This window comes from Melospiza georgiana, chromosome 3, assembly GCF_028018845.1.
Source record: "Melospiza georgiana isolate bMelGeo1 chromosome 3, bMelGeo1.pri, whole genome shotgun sequence".
In the NCBI taxonomy this organism is placed as follows: Eukaryota; Metazoa; Chordata; class Aves; order Passeriformes; family Passerellidae; genus Melospiza; species Melospiza georgiana.
Window position 1 is genome coordinate 63136759 of NC_080432.1, and position 21388 is coordinate 63158146.

The 21388-nt window shown below is 42.3% G+C and overlaps 1 protein-coding gene across 1 annotated transcript; it reads right to left on the reverse strand.

Moving 5' to 3' along the window:
• Positions 1-9847: 9847 nt before the first annotated feature.
• IL22RA2 (interleukin 22 receptor subunit alpha 2) lies at positions 9848-17095 on the reverse strand. Its single transcript, XM_058019917.1, has 7 exons — positions 17088-17095; positions 15193-15314; positions 14040-14190; positions 13060-13238; positions 11641-11810; positions 11024-11201; positions 9848-9928 (listed from the first exon to the last, which is right to left on the reverse strand). The coding sequence occupies exons 1-6, from the start codon at positions 17093-17095 to the stop codon at positions 11046-11048; spliced, it is 786 nt and encodes a 261-aa protein (XP_057875900.1). The 3' UTR covers positions 9848-9928; positions 11024-11045.
• Between the last annotated feature and the right edge of the window lie 4293 nt (positions 17096-21388).

The following is a 21388-nucleotide window of genomic DNA, read 5'->3' on the forward strand; positions in this document are numbered from 1 at the left end:
GCAACTAGCCTTGGTTCATGTCACCTTTTATCTCCCTACCACAACTACTCACTGGTTAGGATGAGTTGGAGCTCTCTGGTACTAAGACTAATTCTTGGGACTCCATAGATGGAAAGGCTTTATAATTCCACACTTGAGGAGCTTATTCACTGCCACAGTTCTACAGTTCTGTTAATTCTTTTCTCTGCATGCCCCTTTTTCTCTGAAAATGTCATGCTTCAGGACGCAGCCTGAACCTTTTTTTTCCCAAGTATCAGTGATATAGGAAAGATTATTCAACTGAATCATTCATGGATTCTTGGTTTTGGTTGTTTTTTTTTTTTTTTTTTTTTGTTTTTTTTTTTTTTTTTTTTTTTTTGTTTTTTGTTTTTTGTTTTTTTTTTTGTTTTTTTTTTTTTTTTTGTTTTTTTTTTTAGCAGAGAGCTTTCCAACTGGCTGAAAGCTTAGAGGTTGGTGGCCTCCAAATGCATATCTGCAGCTGTGTAGGATGAGGATTTCCAGCTCTGCTTTCAGACAGGGAAGCATCTCTCCATGCTAAGATGTGTAAATGACTTCACAGCTCCACATACGGTGGTTGGAAATATTGGAAGGATCCAGTGATGATATCTTGCTTGTATATTTTCTCAGTTTCCTTGTCCCTGGTCTGGGGCTGAGGACCCCAGACTTCTCTCTGCTCCTCAAGCAGAGGAAAGAGCACAGCATAGCAGCTGGTGGTCACAGCTGTGATTAAGGTATTGCATTACTGCTGTCTTGCCACAACATGTCAGTGTAATCCCATATATGGTTCAGCCACACTTCTTTTTATAGTTCCTTGGTTTGTTTAGAAAACATTGCCTTGGGATTTGGGATTTAGCTGTTTTCTTTTCAGCTTAAATTTGTTTTCCAATCTGTGAAGTAACAGCTGCATGCACTGACTAGAAAAGTATATCTTCTGAGAAAAGTAATACAGACTTGTTTCAGGAACAAATCCCTCCCTTTTTATACTTTTCTTTTTAAAAGGAGTGTTCAAGTATTCATCAAAGGCTCAGTTCTGAAATGTACTTTTCCATTGGCTTGGCTCCGGCCAAGCTAGGTACATTTATCAATGAAAAATGAAATTGCACCCTATGACTGTGGTTTGGTTTTTTTTTTTTGAACTTGGAGTTTTTAAATTGGGATTTTCTTTACAAAGTAATTCTGATTTTTCTGTAGTAGTGAAATATTCACATCTGGTGTTCACATTGCCTGAAATAAAAAAAATTAATAACAATTTTCCTGATGTCCTTTTGTGGGTATAACAATTAGCACAATGGCTCTTCATTGTCATCCTGTTTGTGTGTTTACAAGTAAGTATTTCTGAGGAGTCTGGTCTTCAGATCATGGCTAAAATGCTGTCCCTAATCAAGTGAACAGATGACCTGTATCATTGTGTGAAGTTAGCCTTTGGACTGTGAAAGCTGGCTCTGATTTTGGCACAGCCTGTAGCAAGCAGGGAGTCTGTCCCTGCTTCTGCTTCACAGCCTCTCCAGATAGCTGTGATACCACCCCAGACCCATTATGTCCGGTACTACTCACCAGTATCTGCCCAGAGCTTGCCTAAAACCATGAGTGATTTGCTTTGTGAGGGTTAAATACACAGCCTCCTGATCCATGACGTAAATGCAAAATAGCCAAGAGAGAATAGTAAACCTCTCACTTTTTTCTCCAACTTTGCCACTAGGAAAGTGAAAGTAGTTTGGGGGAATTCTGTCTTCTCCAAATCCCAAGGATGCCCTGGGACTTGAACCCACTGGACCAGCCTCCTTCTCTTGTTGAGTTTGTCCATGCTGCTCTCCAGATAAATGCTTTAAGGCTGGAAGGACATAATCTGCAAAGGTTGAGGTAGGTGCCTCAAAACTTGCTTCTACTTACATTAGGAATATTACATTATGTTTAATAATGTAAGCAGCCAGTTTCACTGCTCTGTTGTGCCTGCTTGTAGTTGCTATGTTCATAACATGGGTGTAATGTCTTCCAGTGTCCTCTTTTGGCCTGCTGTTTGTGTCACTTCAGTCTTCAGCTTGCTCAAGTCTTGAAATTCATTAGAAATACTAGCACTGGTGTTTGGATAGTAAACATGAAACAGATGTTTTTAATCTTGACTGTTTGTGGGAGTACACCGTGTTCTGCACTGCTCACCAGCTGAAATGAAGTGCAGGGTGGGAGTTAATACTCAGTTTGCTGCCCCTAAACCTCAGTGAGCTCTTTGGACCCTCATGCTTACACAGCAGAAATTTCTTGGGTGTTTCTTTTCTTTTCTAGCCAGTACAGCAAGGAAACATGATGTTGTGAAGTGTAGCTTGTGAAACTTGCACCTTGTGAGCAGGAGCAGAGCCCCTAGAGCAGGGAAGAAGCCTAATCCAAGGCAGAGGAGGGAGACTCCTTGTTCTCTTGTCACTGTAATGCTGGTCTGTCAGTCTCTGTTGGTGAAATCACAGGGCCTCTTGTCATTTATGAGAAGCTGAGAGTGACTGGAACAACCTCAGCTCCTGAAGTAAGGCTGGTGAGTGTGCAGAGCAATGTCCTCTTTTTGCCTCCTGCCTCGGATTACGTGGGTATGCTGCACTCCAGGCAGGACTGTTGAATATTGCGTATTGAATTATACTGCCTTCAGAGAAATAGCACCTCACTAAAAGCACTCCCAAAGGTCACTGATTGCAGTATGAGCTCTGACTGGATGTGTTAGATAAAGATTGATCAGAGCTGTCAAGGACAATTTTCATTCCTGTCCTACTCCAGGAAATTTAAACATGTCATTGGAAATCTCACAGTCTGGAAAATTAAGGACACAAGGGGTTTTTTCCCACAGAGAAGAGAGTATTGTTTTATTTTTTTCCCTCAAAAAAACAAAATACTGTCAATGATATTTTAATAAGTGGTATTTTTTCCTCTCAGCAAAATTCTAGTTTTTCATTAGAAATATTTTTTTGGAAGGGTTTCTGTTGATACTATCCACATGCAGGGCAGAGGCTTATAGAAAATCAGCTGAAGCTTCTATGCTATTCTGTTTTCCCTCCCCTGATTGGCTTATTTCCCCACCTTACACCATAACATAACTGGCTATCCTTGGACCTTGAGAGGTTGTGTTTCTTGCCACAGGTCATCAGGTGTTGGTAACACCAATGCATGGCTCTTCTGTTTGGACAGATTGATGGCTTCACTCTGAAATGTTCCTTTTCCTACTTCATCTGGAAGTAGTAGAATCTTTTTTTGTTGTAATGGTCAGTCATGGTAAAAAACATGAACAACATAATGTTCTTTTGGATGACTGATGGTAACTTGAGTTGGTTCTTTCAGCTGTCTTTAATATACAGCAGGTATAATAATTAGGGAAAGTCCTAGCAGGCTTTCCTCCAAGGCATGACAAACACTGTGTTTGCACTGAAAGGATCGCACAGCTGCAGTAGCCCTTGCTTTTTTTGTGCCTCTGGTTCTTTTTTGAGGTTATGGCACAGCTGGTAGAGTAAGGAGGCCTATGACTGGAACATTCAGAGTAACTCATCTCACTACATCCCCCAGATGGATTTCCTAGTTCTGGGCATGATCTGCTCAGCTCTTCCCACTGCTTGGGCATGACCCCAGCCTCTTGTGGTTTAAAGTCTTAGGCACTCAAAGTACATTGCACTTTATATCACTGTGTCTCCTGTTGTTCAGGGAATCTGTTTTTCTGTGGCAAACACCAGTGAGGAGCAAATTGGCAAGAAATAATGTCCTTGTGTGCTCAGGGATGGCACAGTGATACATCTTGTGCAGCTGAGAGGATTTTACTACTTATTTAGTAAGTTTCTGCACTTTAGGCATAAATTTTCATGAATGGAGAAATATTTCATTGAGCTTCAAGAAAGTATTCAGAATGAATGTAATAAAAAGAAGTACCAAACTGGGAACTCAGTCAGTTTCTGGAGTCTCCTCGTGTTCATTTTCCAGAGTTTCACTCATCTTAGTCCATTTTCCACGAGATATTCCAGTTCAAATTTAAAAGTGATCATTCAAATATAAATGTAATTATTTAAAGGCAAAGAGAAGGTCCTTGGCACTAGAAAGGCTACTGTGCCCAAGGTACCCTGCAACTCCAGTGTACATATCAGCATCATCTCATCTGTATTTCATCCCCATAACCAGGTTTTCTCCTCAGATTTCTTAATGTAACCCTACAAATCAAATACACATGGCTTCAGGGTCCAGCTTATACCTGGTAAATATCCCATTGGTACATTACAGCAGTATTTCAGTGACTGGAGTAGAGCTCCAGTCACCCAGGCACAGATGTCGTGTGTGTGACTTCAGCTGCCCCCCCCCCCCTCCCAGGACATGGGGATCTCATGCAGATCCCTCACTGTATCTGCCAACCACACAGGAATTCCTCTCTCTGGCTTTAGAAATCTTCCCTCTAGTGGCTTTTCTCCCTCCAAGGTTGCTGCTCAAACAGCTGAAGTGGTCTCTCTGATCAGAACACATCTATGTTGTGTCCTTACAGGTATATCTTCTCCTTGACTATGGACACACATGAAAGAGTTTTGCTCCATAGAAGTGCTCCATAAAAGGTCTCCTTTTCAAAGGCAGAAACTGTTTAATGTCTGTGTAATTCATCAAATTACTTTGCTCCTATTTTATATGCTTGTTGAAATACGCATTTCTGCTCTAATGGTGCTTCCCAGTCCCTGCCTAGGTGCACTTTTTCTTCTTTCCTTTTCTGTCTTTTCCAGCAGTTTCTTCTCCAGGTTTGTGTCTCTGAGTCTCATTCCACCCAGGACATGATTTCACAGACCCTCTGGAAGTGTTTAGGTTTGATTTAACACAGACAATGCTATTGTTTTTCTTTTTGCTGATACCTTTTAGGAGCTTTATTCTTCCAAATATAAGAATTTATATTAAGTTAGCCTAGAAATAAGACCTTAGCCCTGTAAAAATCATGTTCTTGTCAGCTATTCAACAAACCCAGTGCCACCTAATAAGCAATGTTAAAAATACTCCCCTGTTGTAAAAAATGAAAAACAAGATCTGTCTTGGAAAATTGTATGATTTGTGATTTCCTACACCCAAAAAAGAAAAAAAAAAAGTATTAGAAAGACATTGCCTGAAATAAATAAATTAAATCAACAACAATTTTCCTGGTGCTCTTTTGTAGATATAACAATTAGCACAATGGCTCTTCATTGTCATCCTGTTCCTGTGTTTAAAAGTAAGGACATTTCTGAAGAGTCTGGTCCTCAGTGTGATACTTCTGGGCTGCATTTTTTCATTATTAAGGATCAGGGCCCTGATGCCTTCGAAAAGAGCAAACTGTTTAAAAATTTAAAACTGTCTTCAGTATTTACCTCAGATCATGGAACTTTTCCAGATATTTCTTTCCTTGTAAGCATTAGGGCTCAAGCTTCCTATTTTTCCACCTCCTAAGCCAAAATTCTGGTAGCAATGACTCCTTTAACTGGGTTTTCAGTGGAATAAACACATAACACAATAAAACAACCAGTGACTTCATAATTTGGGGAATTACATTTAAAAGGGATTTTTTTTCCTTTGGAAACCTTTTACAAAAGATTCTGAAAACAAGTTGCAAAGGAGACTGTAACTTTCCTGATCGTGAACATCAGTGTAATTTGTTTCCCTTCCCTTCTCTCCAGAAAGTACCCTTGTTTTGTGTCCTGTGTCCTTTGTCACAAACTACTTTTCAGGAGTTTGAGATTTCTTTTTTTTTTTTTTTATTTTTACAGACAGGTTTTACAGATGATTAATTCCCTGCAGTCTGGAATAGTTCCTAATGTCTAACAGATCTGTGGCAAAAGCCAAATGTCATTTCACAACAGAGCCCCACCCTGGGCCACAAAGTGGTTCTCAGCTGAGATCAAGTGTGTAAGCCCCAGGTCCACATCTGATTAAAGCAGATACATGGGAGGTGTGAATGGGACTGGCCAGATGCTGCACCATATGATAAACACCAAGGGCCATGGCACCCTATAAAACTGGCCATTTATATGGTACAGCTGGCTGTGCATAATCTTCTCCTAATTTATAAGGCTAGAGCATCTGGTTCATTGCTGTTGCTCTGTCAGCTTTTCTGGAGGCCTGTTCTTGAATTTCTGGTGGCTGAATATTGCTCTTCTGAGTGCCAGTGGAATGGGAAGTTAAATCCATTTATAGCAGGAGATCAGCTCTTATTCTCTCTGGCAAATCAGATATGTTCAAACAAAGTCATGAAAGACAGAAGGGTAGGCCCTTGTGGGATGGGTTCCACTTCACAACAAAATCCTCAACTGCAAACTCTAAAAGAATAATATCTATTTCTCATTGGAGGACCTTCAGATGAGGCCTGTGACAGGCTGTGGTCATCACTGCAGACATCCCTCAGCAATGTGGCCGGTGAGAGTTCACAGAATTGGTCTCAAGTCCTGCTTTTGTTACTGCTTGATCTTTCCCTCCCAGTGTCATGGCCCTAGAAGTCAGCATTTCTCTCTTTCCTGAAACAGAAGTTGGCACTTGGCACTTGGTTAGAAAATACCTATTGTGCAAGTGACTAAAAAAACAAGAGACAAGTGTTCTCAGCTGGGTCTTGAAAACTTTTTGCAAGGAGGAGCCAAACCAACATTGTGAAAGCATCCTGAACTGAATGGTGTGCACATGCACAGCCCCCTGTGCTGCTGTGTGCCAGCCTGGGCAGTTCCAGAGGCATGGACCCACAGCAGATGGTTTGCTTGTGCCAGGAGGAGAAAGAGAAAGGAGGGCTAGAACTCATTCTTCCAGGTGTTCCCAAACTGACCTGTCAGCAGGGAAGTCCCAGTTACAGTTAAGAGAACTCTTTCTCCATTCCACCCTTGTGGAGTTGTAAACAGCAGTGGAGCATGCAGTCTAAGGCACAATAAATTGGTTTTTGAAGTTACAGGATTACCAAGTCTATCTAGAAGCTGTGAGTGCAGATCACTCAGCCTTAGGGGAGAAAAAAATACAGCACCAGTCATTCTATCAAACCCTTCTCCAGTAAAATTACATATCAGAGCAGCGCTGAAAGAAAATTTGCATTTCAAAAGGAAAGGGAAAATATGTCTTTGCAGAACATCATGGGGTTGGCAGTAATAAATCATGGTACTGTCAGAATGGAAGTGGGTTCCTGCAACTCTTGCACTGCTTTCTGTAACCTCTGTTGTTGCTGAGGAAGTGAAATCTGGTTAGCCCACAACTTAGCACACAACTGTGTGCAAGACTTCTTCAGATCTTTTATTGCTTTTCCCAGCATTCATGCTTCACATTTTTCATAATTTTATCAATTTGAGAAAATTTCAGGTTTCAAATGTCTTCACAGACCCTTAACATGGCAGCTGCTCTATTTCTAGCTAGGTCTGAATTCTTCAGGTACACCTATGGCTCTGCCTCTTCTTTTCTCTCTCTCTCTTTTTTTTATAACGTTCTCTATAAAACAAACAACTTCTCTATAAAAGCTTTATCCTCTGCATCTGACATAGGTACAGTATCTGGAATTGCCAGAATCTGTTCTCTGATAAAGCTTTATCTTTGTTTAATGATGGCGACATGAGCTGCCTGCCCTAAGGAAGTAAATGAATTTCAGAAAGAACTTCAATTGCTACAGATACTGTTTTCAGGCTGTGATAACCCACTGCTGAAATACCAGATACACTATTTCTTAATCGTTTGCTTGGACAGTTTTTCTGGGCAGTGCAAGGCACCAGGATCTCATACTTGTCTTGGCACCAGGTGTTGCACAGAGATTTAAAGGCTTGATTCTCAAAAATGTCTTAGCTAAGTAAAGAAACTGTGGGATATGAGTGGGCAGAGCAACTGGAAGAACTGAGAGAGGAGCAAAAAGGGAAATGTGGTCAAAGAAACCTGTGGTTTTATGGACTAGATGCGGGGATACGGCTGGATGTCTGCAAACCTAGTTGTTCAAAGATATCATGTATTATAATCAGGTGTGGAAGTATTTATTATGTAACAAGCTCTTTCATTCTGTTAAAGGCAAGAGTGACCAGCATTAACTTCCTTAAGCACTGCCTCTTCCCAAATGCCTACTGCCATCATCCTGAGGCAGCTCTCATCTCTGATGCCGCCAGGGGAGGTGCTAGTGACAGACCATGAAAAATGCTTTGAATTTGGCTTCAGAGAACTCAATGTCTGTTACTTAAACTGAATTGATCCACCTTTGTGTACTTGAATTAAGGGAAAAGTGGATAATAATAATGTAGCTGGGACCTCCATTTTTCCCATGGCTTTCTTTGCCCTTTTGTGTCTGTGCCACTCTCACCTCCTCTAATTTAGTCTGCAATTACAGAACATAGTTAAGTACCAAGACTCTCATTACTTACAGACCTTGCAGATCTGCAAAAGCTATTTCACCTCTCCCTCCTGGTGTGGCTTAGTGAGTCGCTACCCAGACCTTGCCCAAGCAATTTTTTCTCTTGTATGATTAAGGGCTAAAATAATCAGAAAACCCAGGTAATGGTCAGCATTCAGTCACCATTTATTGTGAAATGGCTTAAATAGAGGTCACGGAATACAGAATTAGGTCTGAAGGGGACCTCTGGAAATCATGAAGTCCATCCCCCATGTCCCACCAAGGCTACCTAGAGGTGGCACAGGAATGTGTCCAAGTGGGTTAGAATGTCTCCAGAGAGGAAAACTCCATGACCTCCTTGGGCAGCCTGTTCCAGTGCTCTGCCACCCTCAATGTAAGGAAGCTTGCCCTCCTGCTGAGGTGAAAGTTCTTGTGTTTTATGCCCTGTCACTGGGCACCACTGACAACAGTCTGGCACCATCCTCTGGGCACCCACCTTTGAGATATTTACATGCATTAATGTAATGCATGTCTTCTGTCTTCTCTCCTCTAAACTATCAGACTCAACCCCCACAGATACTTCTTACAAAAGAGATGCTCCAGAGCCCCCATCATCTTTGTGGTTCCCCACTGGGCCCTCTCCGGTCACATCTTGTCTTTCTGGTACTGAGGAGCCCAGAAGTGGACACAGCACTCCAGATGCGCCCTCCCTAGGTCAGGACCTTCTCCCTTGACCTGCTGGCTACACTATTCCCAATGCACCCCGGGATCCACTGGCCCTGCCGGGATCCACAAGGGCAGTGCCAGCTCATGGGCATGCACCAACACTCCCAGGTTCTTCTCTGCCAAGCTGCTCTCCAGGAGGTCAGTCCCCAGCCTGTGCTGGCACTTGGGGTTATTCCTCCCCATCTGCAGGGCCCTACACTTGGCCTTGCTGAACTTCATTCAGTTTCTCTCCACCCAATTTTCCAGCCTATCAAGGTCCCACTGAATGACAGCACAGCCTTCTGGTTTATCAGCCACTCCCCACAGTTCCGTTTCAAACTTGCTGAGGGTCTCTTTCCTTTAACTGCCTTTCACTGAATGGAAGAGAGGATCTTTCCTGTTTTAGTTCATGTTAATCCCTGACTAATCACATACTGGTTTCACTGTCAGAAATATTGTGTTGAGGGTCCTACAAAGACACCCTGAGCATGGAATTACTCCTGCATTGTACATTTCTTATTTTAAAGGAAGGACACCTTTTTAATTTTCAGTTGTGATCATGTAGAAAACATAAAATATCTGAAACTTCTATTTTATAGATAGTATTTTAATTTCAAGATGTAAAATACAAAACCCCTAGAAGCAATCTTAAGGATATTTCCACAAAGACTTTTTTAATGGTTTCATTTTTATATTGCAAGTCTTTTACCTTGGAAAATGCAAATATATACCATCATGAATTGTAATATGGGACATACAAAGACTCCTTCATGTAGCATAAAAGGATTGTGATCAAATAATCAAATAATTTAATGCAGCAAAGGTTAGTGTAAAAAGTATCCAAGTATGTCTTCCAGACATAGACAGCAGATGTTGATTTACAGATGGAGCTGTGATGGAAGGCATCTTCTGCCATTATCCCTGTAATGGGGAAGAGAAAGAGAATTGCTGCCGGCACGTGCATTTAAGCTTGGTGGTATTAAACTGAACTGACATTCAACACATGCCCTTCACCTGCATCTGTCCTGTCCCTCTGCAAGTTGTTTGGAAGTCCAGCTCTAACCAGCTCTTTACAGTACAGGGCAGGCAAGGAAAAAATGCAGGAAAGTCCCCTAGGAAGTGACTCCCTTCTTAGCCTAAACCCACTGACCAAAACTCAAGAGACACCAATGATATGCATCATATTATGCAGAAGAAAGGAGAACTTCTATGGTTTTAGGGTACAGAACTGAGAACAGAAGCCCAAGTTAAAACTGACACTTATCCAGTTTTCCTCTGTTACCCCAAATCTGAGCTTGGTAAGGCCAATTCCAATGAAGTCAAGTTTGGGTTAGGCCTTTGTACTACTCTCTGTGCCTTTGTACCTGCAAGGCAGGATAGATAGCAAATCTTTTGGCTAGGGATATGACATGTGACAATAGCCTAGTGATTGATGTAAGTAAAAAAAACCAGATTTTTCATATCAGCTAGTGGAGATAATTCTTGCATTTTGGCCCATGGGTACTCATGACATTTGATAACTGATTTCTTTTTAAAAACACTACACTGAAGAGTGTCCATGAAAAGGGGACAGGCTCATTTTAGTTATTCCATCAGATCAATTCCTGAGCAGTAAAGGCTGGCAGAGCTTGCAGGAGAATTGCATGTTAATAAAGTTGGAGGTCACTCATTTTTCTAGTTAATTATTACTTGACAGAAATGCATTTATGAAAGCCATGCTACGTATAACTATTTAACTATACTATGTACAGCTGCTTAAAGAAAGGGAAGAAGCAGATATTTCTGAGGCCAGTGCCAGCATGCAAATAATTATCTATCCCATTCCTATAATCATCTTGGCCTTATCATTCTTACCTGGTGTGCATCTGAGATTATGTAAGTATTCCAGGTAATATTGTCATGTGGGATGGCAGTTTCTATGCCACACTTTTTCTCTACTTTTGGAGAGTATCTGTCTTTGGTGAGGAGAAAGATCTTGACTTCCAGAGTCATCTCCAGTTTCAGACAGTGACTTACCTGTCTCAGAGGTGCAGCCCTGTCACTGCAGCACGGTACATTGCCTGCTGCTGTAGGCGCTGCTGTGGTCCAGCATTGGCACGTACATTTTAGCCACGATGCAGTAGCTGACTCCAGGCCTCAAATCTTCTATTTTAATTACCTTGTCTTTCCCTTCATACACCAGGACCCTGTGTTGCTTCATACAGAGTGGAGAAAGAAGAGCCAGTCAAGCACGTTTCCCTAGCAAGTGTGTCTGAGAGTAAAGTTCAATGAGAACAGAGGATGCAGAACAGCACATGAACTTACACAAACTCAACAGCATTAATAACTTATTTATGCTTTTAAAAGAAAACTCCCTTCCCCCTCCCCCCCAGATTCCTCTCCAGTACCAATTTTTTAAACTAGGTAATGGATTATGAAGTATTAAGTTGATGGAAAATAATACAGGGAGGAATTACAAATCAATTCAATCAAATTCAATTCCTTAAAGATAAGCCTACTTGGTTTTCAAACACTTGCACAGTCATTGCTGCTCTCACAATCCCAGAAGACTCTCAACAGCAAAACAAATAGGGTGTGCCCACACTTTTCTGGCTATTCAATGGTAAAGGGTTCATATCTGAATATACTCTTACCTCATCTAGCAAGTTGTTAATTATGAAGACTTGATACAGCAGATCATAATAGTTTGTCATTGGTATTTTGCTGCCTCTCTTCCTTCTATAAGGAGAACGCGGAGCCTGGAGCTTTACTGTTATGGATTTGTTGCTATGAACCACAGTGACCATTGGAGGTCCTATCATAGCTATGGAAAAAAAACCAAAGCTATAAACACAATTATAGGTTATGAATAATATTTCCAAGAATGCAATTGGAATCCTTTCAACGCTCATGGTACCAACAGTATATTATGTTGTACTTACTCCTCAAGTGACACTTTGTAAATTCTTGCTTCTTGGTGTTTATTGGTTTGGTTATTGTTATTTTGGAGGTGACATTTCCTGTGTTTGTAAATCTATCTTTGAGCCAAGCTTTTTGAAATTCCTTAGAGCCGATGTTGCTATGTGCTGACTGGTCAAGAAAAATTCCAAAATTGCCCTGATTTTCTTTTTCCCTCGTATTTGTCTTTGTGCTTTCTGCACAAAACCTCCATTTAAACCATTTCAGCTGTGCCAAGGATGCAGTTTATGTCATCACTTTCAAATATTTTGGAATCAGCTTGGTTAAACACAGCTAAGGCTTGAAGCCTATGCCTCCATACATGTGTGTGCAGCACCAGCAGTGTGGGGACACGGGGCAGCAGCTGCCACACAAATCCCTCCAAGAGGAGGAGGAGGTGGCACAGGGCAAGATGTTCTGGTTTTGCTACAAGGCACTTTATGTCAAAGCTTGTGGTTTCATCTGTGCAGGAGGCTCAAGGTAATTTGCACTTCGGGGCTGTGGAGTGACCCACACTGGCAATTTGATTTGGCATTGGCCAGTGAGGGAAAACAGGTTAATTCATGGTGAACTTGCTGGTAGGTAGACTGCTATTGTTCATTGTGGGCAGTCCTCCATTTCTAACATACTGTGGCACTATAATGACAGTGGTAACCAAAAGCTTTGCACATGTCCTTTCTGTGTCCTTTCCTGCAGACAGGATAACACATAAATGTGACAAGAATAGTGGCCACACACCACACAGCTCTGTTCTCTCTTCTCCCCACAAGGAAAAAATGCTTCCTTTTTTATTGTCTTGAGTCCTGTCTTTCCAGCAGCTCCAAAAATGCCTGAAAATTATTTGTGTACTTCCATGCCCAGAGGAAGAGCTCGAATTAAAGGGATTTTTTGATCTTCTAATTACTGGTAAATGGCTGTTTAGCCATAATCGCTTGGCTTTCAAGTGTGTGGAGAACTACTCTGGCACAACAGTTCACCTGAGAGCTATTACTCACTTCTTTACACACAGCTTTGTGGCTAGAAAAGGATAACTCATGTTTGCAAGCTGTGAGCAGAAATGATGTGTTTCATGCCATGGAAGACCAAACTCCTTCCAGGAAAGTGTTTGCACTTACTTTCTCTCCAAGGAGTGAATCTGCAGCTGAGGCTCCAGCTGGAGTAGACACCAGCCAGGGCTGCCCTCACTCTGCTGTAGTAAGGCTCCTGGATGTCAGAGGTCTCATGTGTTAGGTCACAGACATGGCTTGAAATCCCCCAGCACTCGTCTTTGTTTTGCCACGTGCTCTGCCCATACCTGTGGAGAAAGAGGAGGAAGGATGTAAACTTTAGGGATCACTGCCTGTGTCCATGCAGATTCTCAGCCATCTGTTTTACTCTTGTGGCACTGACAAGCATCCTGCCATGGAAATTAACTGCCTTCAGTTTGATAACAGGGAAGGTTGATTTCATGGGTGCTTGGGAGCTACAGGTTTCTGTCTTTTCTGAAAGAAATCTAAAGCAGAGACAGGGTCGCCAGCCCTGTCAGAAGCTGTCTCTTAGCTGCCCCATGGGAGAGGTGGGCAAGCTGTGGCTCAGCCAGTGTGCTCACTGATGGGCAGAATGCTGGCTTTCACTAAACTGTTCCTCAAGGGCAATAATCATTTCAGGCACTCACCAGTGTGCCAAGGATGGGAGCAGACCCTGGAGACCAGCCCCTAATGTTGCCTCAATCTTTCCAAGCAAGGCACCCTGAGACAGTGCTGTGGGCAAGGTAGGCCACTGAGATGCATTTAATGTTCTATTATAGAATAACTTGACCTACCCAGATCTGCTTGAGGCAGGTGGCTGGACCCAGTGGCTTTCAGAGGTCCCCTGCAAACTACATTTTCCTTCAAATCCTTGGTGCAATGAGGGTGCAGAGCATGGTGCTTACTCCTTGCCTGCGTTGTGCTGCTTGACTGCTCCTTATGGGATTGGTAAGTGCAGAAACAACTGAGAGCTGGCAGCCAAGCAGGACATGGCTGCTGCCCGGGAATGAGAACCTCCTGCCACCTGAGAAATCATTTTATGCCCAGCAGGGCTGAGCCCCAGCCCAGTGGGAGGCGCTGGTACTTACACTTTGTACTGCACAAAGTAGAGCGCATCTCTGGCCTCTCTGGCCCACCCAGGCTGCCAATGCAAAGTGGTGTTGAAATTTAACGAATGGAACTCTACCTTCTGTGGCTTAATCGAATCTTGCAGGTCTTGGTTTCCCAAAACTAAAAGCGCTGCAGATAAGAAGGAATGATAACATAAGGGGTTTGTCACAGACACGCTCCTCCATGCTGGAATCAGAGGGTATTGCTACAGACCATGTTGCTTCATGACTAGTAGACCACAGGGAAATTAAATCTCCTGGATCTCACATTCTAAACTTTCCAAGTCACGAAGTCGAGCAGTTGCAAAATAAACACATTTAGAACTATGAAAGGAATACTTTTATGTGGTTTGAGTGTTTGAGGCGGGAGTTTTTGCTGTTTGTTTTCGGTTTGTTTGTTCATTCATTGTTATTTTGGTTTTCTTTTTTCCTTTTATGTTGGTTTATTGGTATATTTTTCCTTAGTGAGTTTGCTGCTGTGAAAGATGCCCGATGATCATCCCAGGAAACAAACACTTCAGATCTCTTCACAGAGTCTGCAGTGAGCATCCCCATCAATACTTAAAAGTCAAGTGCTCTTTCCTGCTTTACTCCACAGCTCAGCTTTAACCTGAAGAGATTATAGCTCTTTTAACTGTTACCACAGTCGTGTTTACCAGCTCCTGCCTAATAAAAAACCACCTGAAATTCACTTCTTTTCTTGTCTGTAGCACTGGAAAAGCTGTCTGACAGTTTTCAAGATCATCTATTTTCAAGCTGCTATATTACTTATAACAGGTTCAGTTAACAACCTCTCTGAATCATTCAAACCCTAATATTTTTGTGGGTTTTGCAACCCAGATGACAGCAGCTTTTAACCTGGCAGAGCACAGAATCAGATAAGACTTGTACTGGCTGAACTAAAACTGGTAATACAGCCATGAAAAAATCTAACGGCTAACACGTTCATTTTATCTGCATTTCAGAACCTGGAATGATAAAATAACAAACTAATTTGAAAGTGACTAGCTTTTGAAACCCACCAAAAGATACAGAGATTTCTTGACTCATCCAAAAAATTCAATAACAAGCCCTGTCCTTCCACTCCCCCTTCCCTTCCCACATAGGAAAATAGCAAAAAGCCCTTACTTACAAGTTGTCTCATCCTGAAGCAGGTGCATCAGTATGCAGAGGAAGGAAAGCATGATGATCCTCCTCATGCTTAGGAGAGCAGCTCCATGACTGAAAAGCACCTCTCTTCCTCTTGGGCATGTCCTATGAGGAAGTAATTGTTAAGCACTCCAGAGTTCCCCTTATTTTCAGTGGTTTCCAAATTCCCCGGTTTGGCTTTGGTTTAATTCAACTGCAAAACATATGAGTAGCTCTAAATTAAACATGAGCAATTGTTCTTTCTTGGCAGCTGTGGTCATGCAGAGTTTGGAACTAATTATGAACCAAGCCATTATGAAAAAGGTCCTTTTTTTAACACACTAATTCCCAGATGATGTCTGCCAAAATTGCTTTACCCCATAAATTTATCACAGAAGTTTTCTTTCTTGACATGCTAAGATTTTTAATATTTTATTTATTTATTTATATTTATTTATTTACTTTCAGCTCACTAGTTGCTCAGAGCTGAAGAACACAAGAAATTTTGCTCTGAAGATATAAAAGACCTACCCATGGGATGCGCTTTGGGTTTGATGGACTGCCTCTGGACCAAAAGCAAGAGCTGGAGTTTGCAGGTGTGCTGGTGGCAGGACATCATCTAGGGGGCTGTCACTGGAGGAATGAGGGGCTGTGAAATCACTTCTGGCTGTTGAACAGCATGTTCATCCCATGCTGGCTGCCGGGGAGATGCTGGGATGCTGGGGAAATTGCAGGACTGACAGCCTCCAGCCTGGAATTAGGAAGATAAGCCCAGCCCACAGGGCAAAGTGCCACTCTGGGTTGGACTTTCAGACTGCTGGGAATCGTATGCCCCAACTGGTGCAGGTGTGCTGCACACACACTGCCTGCACAAATATTGGCATTTGTTGGTGTTATCCTCTGCATCCTGCCTGCCCAACGTGTCCGACCCTACAAGCTTGACCCCAGGGCTGGGGATGCTGTGGCTCTCTGTTGAAAAAAAATCTCACTTTGTTCTTGCAAATGCTTTAATGCAGTCTGCCAGGTGGGAGAGGAGTTTTGTGCTCCTGGGATGTGTGGAAAGCTCAGACAATTCTGTTGCTGGTGGGGAACGCCGTGCTGCTGCCTAGGCTTGCCCCTCTCTCTTCCCTCCCCGAAAGCTCCCCGATGCTGACACCCACTGGTACTTCACTGCTCATGCACTAGTGCAACTAAGCACAAGTCAGGATGCTTTCTCTTTCTGCAAACTCATGATGATAAGCAGGAGGAGAAAAATGCTAATTTTGTAAGACTTAGCGCAGCCCTGTGTAACAGCTTTCACAAAAGGAGTAATGGATGTGAAGACTACCTGTCTACTAACAAATAATTGTCATGAAATCATCTTTACTTTGGGAAAACGTGGAAACAGAAGACTTGTCAGGTCAAAAAAAGTGCAAGTTCTGGTTTGAATGAACTTATTTGAAGGCCACCAGTTATATTGAACAAACTGAGCAACATCTAGTCAAGAAGCTGATTTTGGTCAGATAGATGGGCACAGGGTCTCAGTGCAGCTGATCACCTATATCTCATTATACTAGCACCAAACCTGCCCCATATATAGTAGAATGCTAACTGTGTAGCTTTGAATAATGAATTAGTCAAACCAATTAAGGGAATTAAAGAACTGAGAAAAAATGAAGAAGAAAAACCCCACCAAATTGCAGGCAGGAGTCAGAAATTCTATCTCCAGCTGCAGATTTTTTTAAAAATTAATAGTTTGTTTACTTTAAATAGTTCCCCATGCCAAATTCAATTAGTATTTCATCATGTTATATGAGCTCAAGTACGGGAATAGGGAACTTTTACAAACCAATCACTAGACTGAAAAGTCATCAGCGTTTAGTCACAGGTCATGTATTTATTTACTCGACTCATACACACCTTCCCATATCCCGAGAAGCAGCCCATTGCCAGGAGCTGAAGTGTGGACCTTTGTCAAAGTTCCTTTTGATGGTGGCTCCTCCTAGGAAAGCAGAGCTGAGGGCCAGCCTGCCAGCACCAGCGGGTTTTGCTCGGAAAGGGCTGCTGTGTGCTGTGGTGAGAGAAATGCCTGTCACATGGGGGCTGGAAAACACCCAGCGTTTCCTGCGCACGGCACCGCGATAGCGCTTTATCTGCAGCTGGGCTGTGCTCTGCGCATATCGCTGACTCCTCACACACTTTCTGCTGTCATTGGAGCAGCCGCTGTGGCAACAGCCGCCTATTGGCACCTGGGCTACTCATCGGCCTCGGTCCCACTGCTTCAGGGCTTTGTGGGGTACAAATCAGCACAGCCACAAGGAGCAGCTGCACGCACACACGTGTGCAGACATGTACACGTATGTCTGGAGTCTCACAGAATACCTATATAGTGTATATACAGTGTATTTGCAGTGTATATAGCACATTTCAAAATGTACACTATCAAGGAGCACAGGATGCAGGCTGCATTGCAGGCTGCAATGCTGTTTAAAAATGAGAACTGCTATAAACAATATTAAAGCTACTCTGAACAGTGCTTTATGAAGAAATGGAAAGTTGAAGTGTATTACTTAGCCCAGGAGAATCCACATAAGTAGTTATGCTACTAGCTCATCCTAGCTTACACTACAGCATGTTTCTGATCCAAACCATTGTGAAACAGCAGAATGGATATTTTTGTGACCCAACATAAAAAAAAACATGGGTATGAGATTTTTTTCCATTGCTGGAATAGAAGCCTATCTGAATGCTGTGTAAACAGCTTGCTTTCTTTTGAGGATACATTATTGCTACCCAGAGGTAAAAGTCAAGTATTTTTGCTGAAAGCTGCTTGGCTCATTTCATTTGAAAGGACCACCTCCTTGTTACTCTTTTTTATTCTTGTGCCCTTGAAAGAGTTGTTTCCCATACATAAGAGGGGGACATGCAACCCTGAAAATGCTACTGCAGCACAACCTTTGGGTTTTCAGATGTGAGTCTGACATTTGCAGTGGATGTCAGGGTGGGTTTTGCTTACATGCCTGAGGATGTGGGAGGATGAAGAAAGCATACCCAAAGCATGCAGGGAATACTTCTAGTAACTGCCAGAGGCAAGGCAATTCTCTCTCATGTGTGGCATTTCACACAAAAATAAAAAAAATGTGAGTGGTTCATGTTACTCTAAAGACTATTTGCAATTGGAGCCACAGTTTTCAGTCTTTTCTAAAGAGCCAGTGTGGACTCAGAGGAAAACCTGTCTTGGGAGGGGACTCTGGAGGTCATCTTGTCCAGCCTCAGCACAGGGATAGTGACAATTTTATCCCACAGTTAGCCACCTTTAACATGAATTTCCTCCTGTAAATCCTAGTGGGATTCCTCTGCTGCAATTTATGACATGCTTTTTGTGCTTTTACTGTGCTTTTACTTCAGATAAAAGTCTGCCATTTCTGCAGATGCTACAGTTTGCTGTAGTTGGCAATGAGATTTCTCCCGAGTGCCACCCCTCCTGGCTGAAGGGATCCAGCTCCCTCAGCTTCTTCTGGTATGTCACATGCAACAGGACAGCCCTTTGCCAGCTCAGAGGGGACTGGAAAGTGAATCACTACACTGCATACAAAAATAAAAATGAAAGCAAAGAAAACCCCCACAGGCAGGCAGGAGGGACTTTTTGGATCTTTCTTCCCTGCTCTGTAGGGAAGAGACATTGCATCACACGAGTTCTTACAGAGAAGTTTCTGAGGAAGCAACGCAGACTTTCACTGCACAGTGTGTGCCTTCCCTGCTTCCTGCACACAAACCTCATCCTCACTGTTAAACAGCTTGGGCCAACATTTTAAAGATTGCAGTTAAAAATTCCAGTGCTGTAGCTGCATCTACATAGGGAGACTTTTGACCATAATAAAGATGAAGATCTTCTGAAGGCTCAAAAGTAGTGAGTCATCATTTGCACATGCAGTATTTATTTAACCATGGGCAACACACTGAACTGACCGGGAAGTTAGTAACCAACACTAACATTCATTAGGAACTGAAATTAATACAGACCTCAAGATAGCTCCAAGTCTTTAATTTAAATGACAAGTTCCCTTAAAATTGTCTGGTTTTCTCACTTGAAAAGCCATAGAATTATATTTTTTCCACTACTAAGGAGTGCTGTAGCTTGTTTAAGCCCATTAAGACACACATTTTAGGTGGTGGATCCCTCACCAAATCATCTGCAGACAAAATCTACCAACTTGGAGACATGCGAAATTAATATTCCAGAATGTTTTGGTTTTTCTTAGGTAATCTTCATAGCACAGTAAAGGTGCCAAGTGCTCACTCAGCCAACAGAACCCACAGATAAAACTGGAGAGGTACAGCACAAGCATTGCTCATGCTTTCTTGGTCCACCTACTAAAGTAAAGAAAGGCTCAGTTCTGGTAGTGCCAACGCTCTCTGACACACTGCCACCAGAGGCAACTACTATATTGGTAGAATATGACCCACACACTGATTTTTTTTTTTTTTTTTTTTTTTTGGCAGGGAGTGGTTTGAAGCCTCTGCATCTAATCACCAAGTCCAGACCACACTGGGCTGACTCAGCACATGGCACAAGAAGGGCAAGGGGTTGGCAGGCCTGCACTTGGGAAAAGACACGCAGAACTGGGATGTCTGCCCTCATATTCGTCATCAAAAATTGGGCTGCAGAAGGAGAGAACACTTCTGGTAACTACTTTGGACAATAAAACCTGGAAAGATGCAAGTTCCAGGGGTTTCCCTGGCCAATGGAAAAAAAAATACAAGGAAGAAAAAAGAGAATCTGCCTTTCACTCATCTCTTCTGCAAGGAGAAATTTGCAAGCATCACACTTTCTAGCCTGTGGCTTAGTTCTGAGATTATTTTTTGAACTCTCAGTATCATTCTCCATCATCCAAGAAATGCAAACTCTAGACCAAGAAGTCCATTCTTACAATGATCTTCACCACCACGGTCTCCAAATACCTACTGTATTTGTATGTACACTGTTTTACAAGCCTTTTTTGTTTTCCTGAATAAATGGTGTTGCAGATCTTGTGTGGATAGTCCCTAAGCATTCAGGAATCAGTGTTCTGAGCTTTTCAGGACAGGACCCTTCACACCTAACTGGTTTTCACACTTCTCAGAGGTGTTAGTTTCGAGTCTACTGCAACATGACTGTTTAACCAATAAGATCACTCTGTGACTCTTGAAGACAAAAAAGCTTTGTTCCATATTCATCTTGAATGAAGTTTGGTAGTTTTGCTGCACACCCTGAAGCAATTGAAAAATTAATTCTTTGTAATTTGCCATCCAAATTCACAGTCGTTTATTCCAATTTCTAGTCAGATTTGGGGGGTGAGTATGAATTAGTACTGTATTAAAAGCTGATACAAGGCCAGACTGATACTTGAGATGAAGCCACACGGCATAGATGCTCTCTACCTCCTTGCTACCACTGCCCTCTAGCCATTCAGACAAGCTTTTGCAACCCTTCCTTCCTTGCTATAATTTATCTCACACTTGATCACATTTGCAGGAGGAGGTTAGCAGAGGCCTCAACTCTCCCAAACCTGGTAGCAGAAAGCACACAACAGTACATACAGTTCCTGTCTTCTGGAATGGAACTGCACATGCCCTCCACCCTTCCTGTTATTAACTGATCTGCTATAAACTTAGATGTGCCACAAAACATAACACAACGCAGTTGTGTCCAGAAAGAAAACAAAGTGTATTTATTTTTGTTCATTTCGCTCTGTATTTTCAGTCTGAAAGGATTGTATTCACTCTTTTTTGAAAAGGCGTTTTTAAAGGGATGTTGAGTCTGAGTTTGTTTTTCAAGTGATGTTGGCATAGAAAAAGAAGCTGTATCAGAGTCAATACTCTTACTGCTGTACTGTGAACATTGCAAGGATGTGACAACATAGCAAACTGGCAGACAGAACCTCTTGGTTTGCCTGCTCATTGTTTGCTCTGCTTGTAATGCTTTTCCTCCTTCAAGCTGTGGCTAGACAGCAGAAATTAAAACATCACACAAATAAGACTTCTGTGATCTTTAAACTTCTAATGAACAGCAGGAAGTTCCAAGGAAGATCAGCTTTCCTCTCTGTAGCAATTAATCCATTCAAATGGTTTGACCATTTAATCCTTTTCCATAATTTTTAAATAGAACAGAAGGAAACAGCCCCAGGAGGGCTGGACTTAAGTTACTGCAGGCTGCATCAACAGCATCAAAGGGCAAAAGA

Excerpts from the sequence above, each read along its gene's own strand:
- IL22RA2 (XM_058019917.1), bottom strand. Across the intron at positions 14,191-15,192 it reads GCTTCAGGATGAGACAACTT|CGCTTTTAGTTTTGGGAAAC; the intron begins GTAAGTAAGGGC and ends TCTTATCTGCAG. Across the intron at positions 11,202-11,640 it reads TTAACAACTTGCTAGATGAG|CAACACAGGGTCCTGGTGTA; the intron begins GTAAGAGTATAT and ends CTCTGTATGAAG.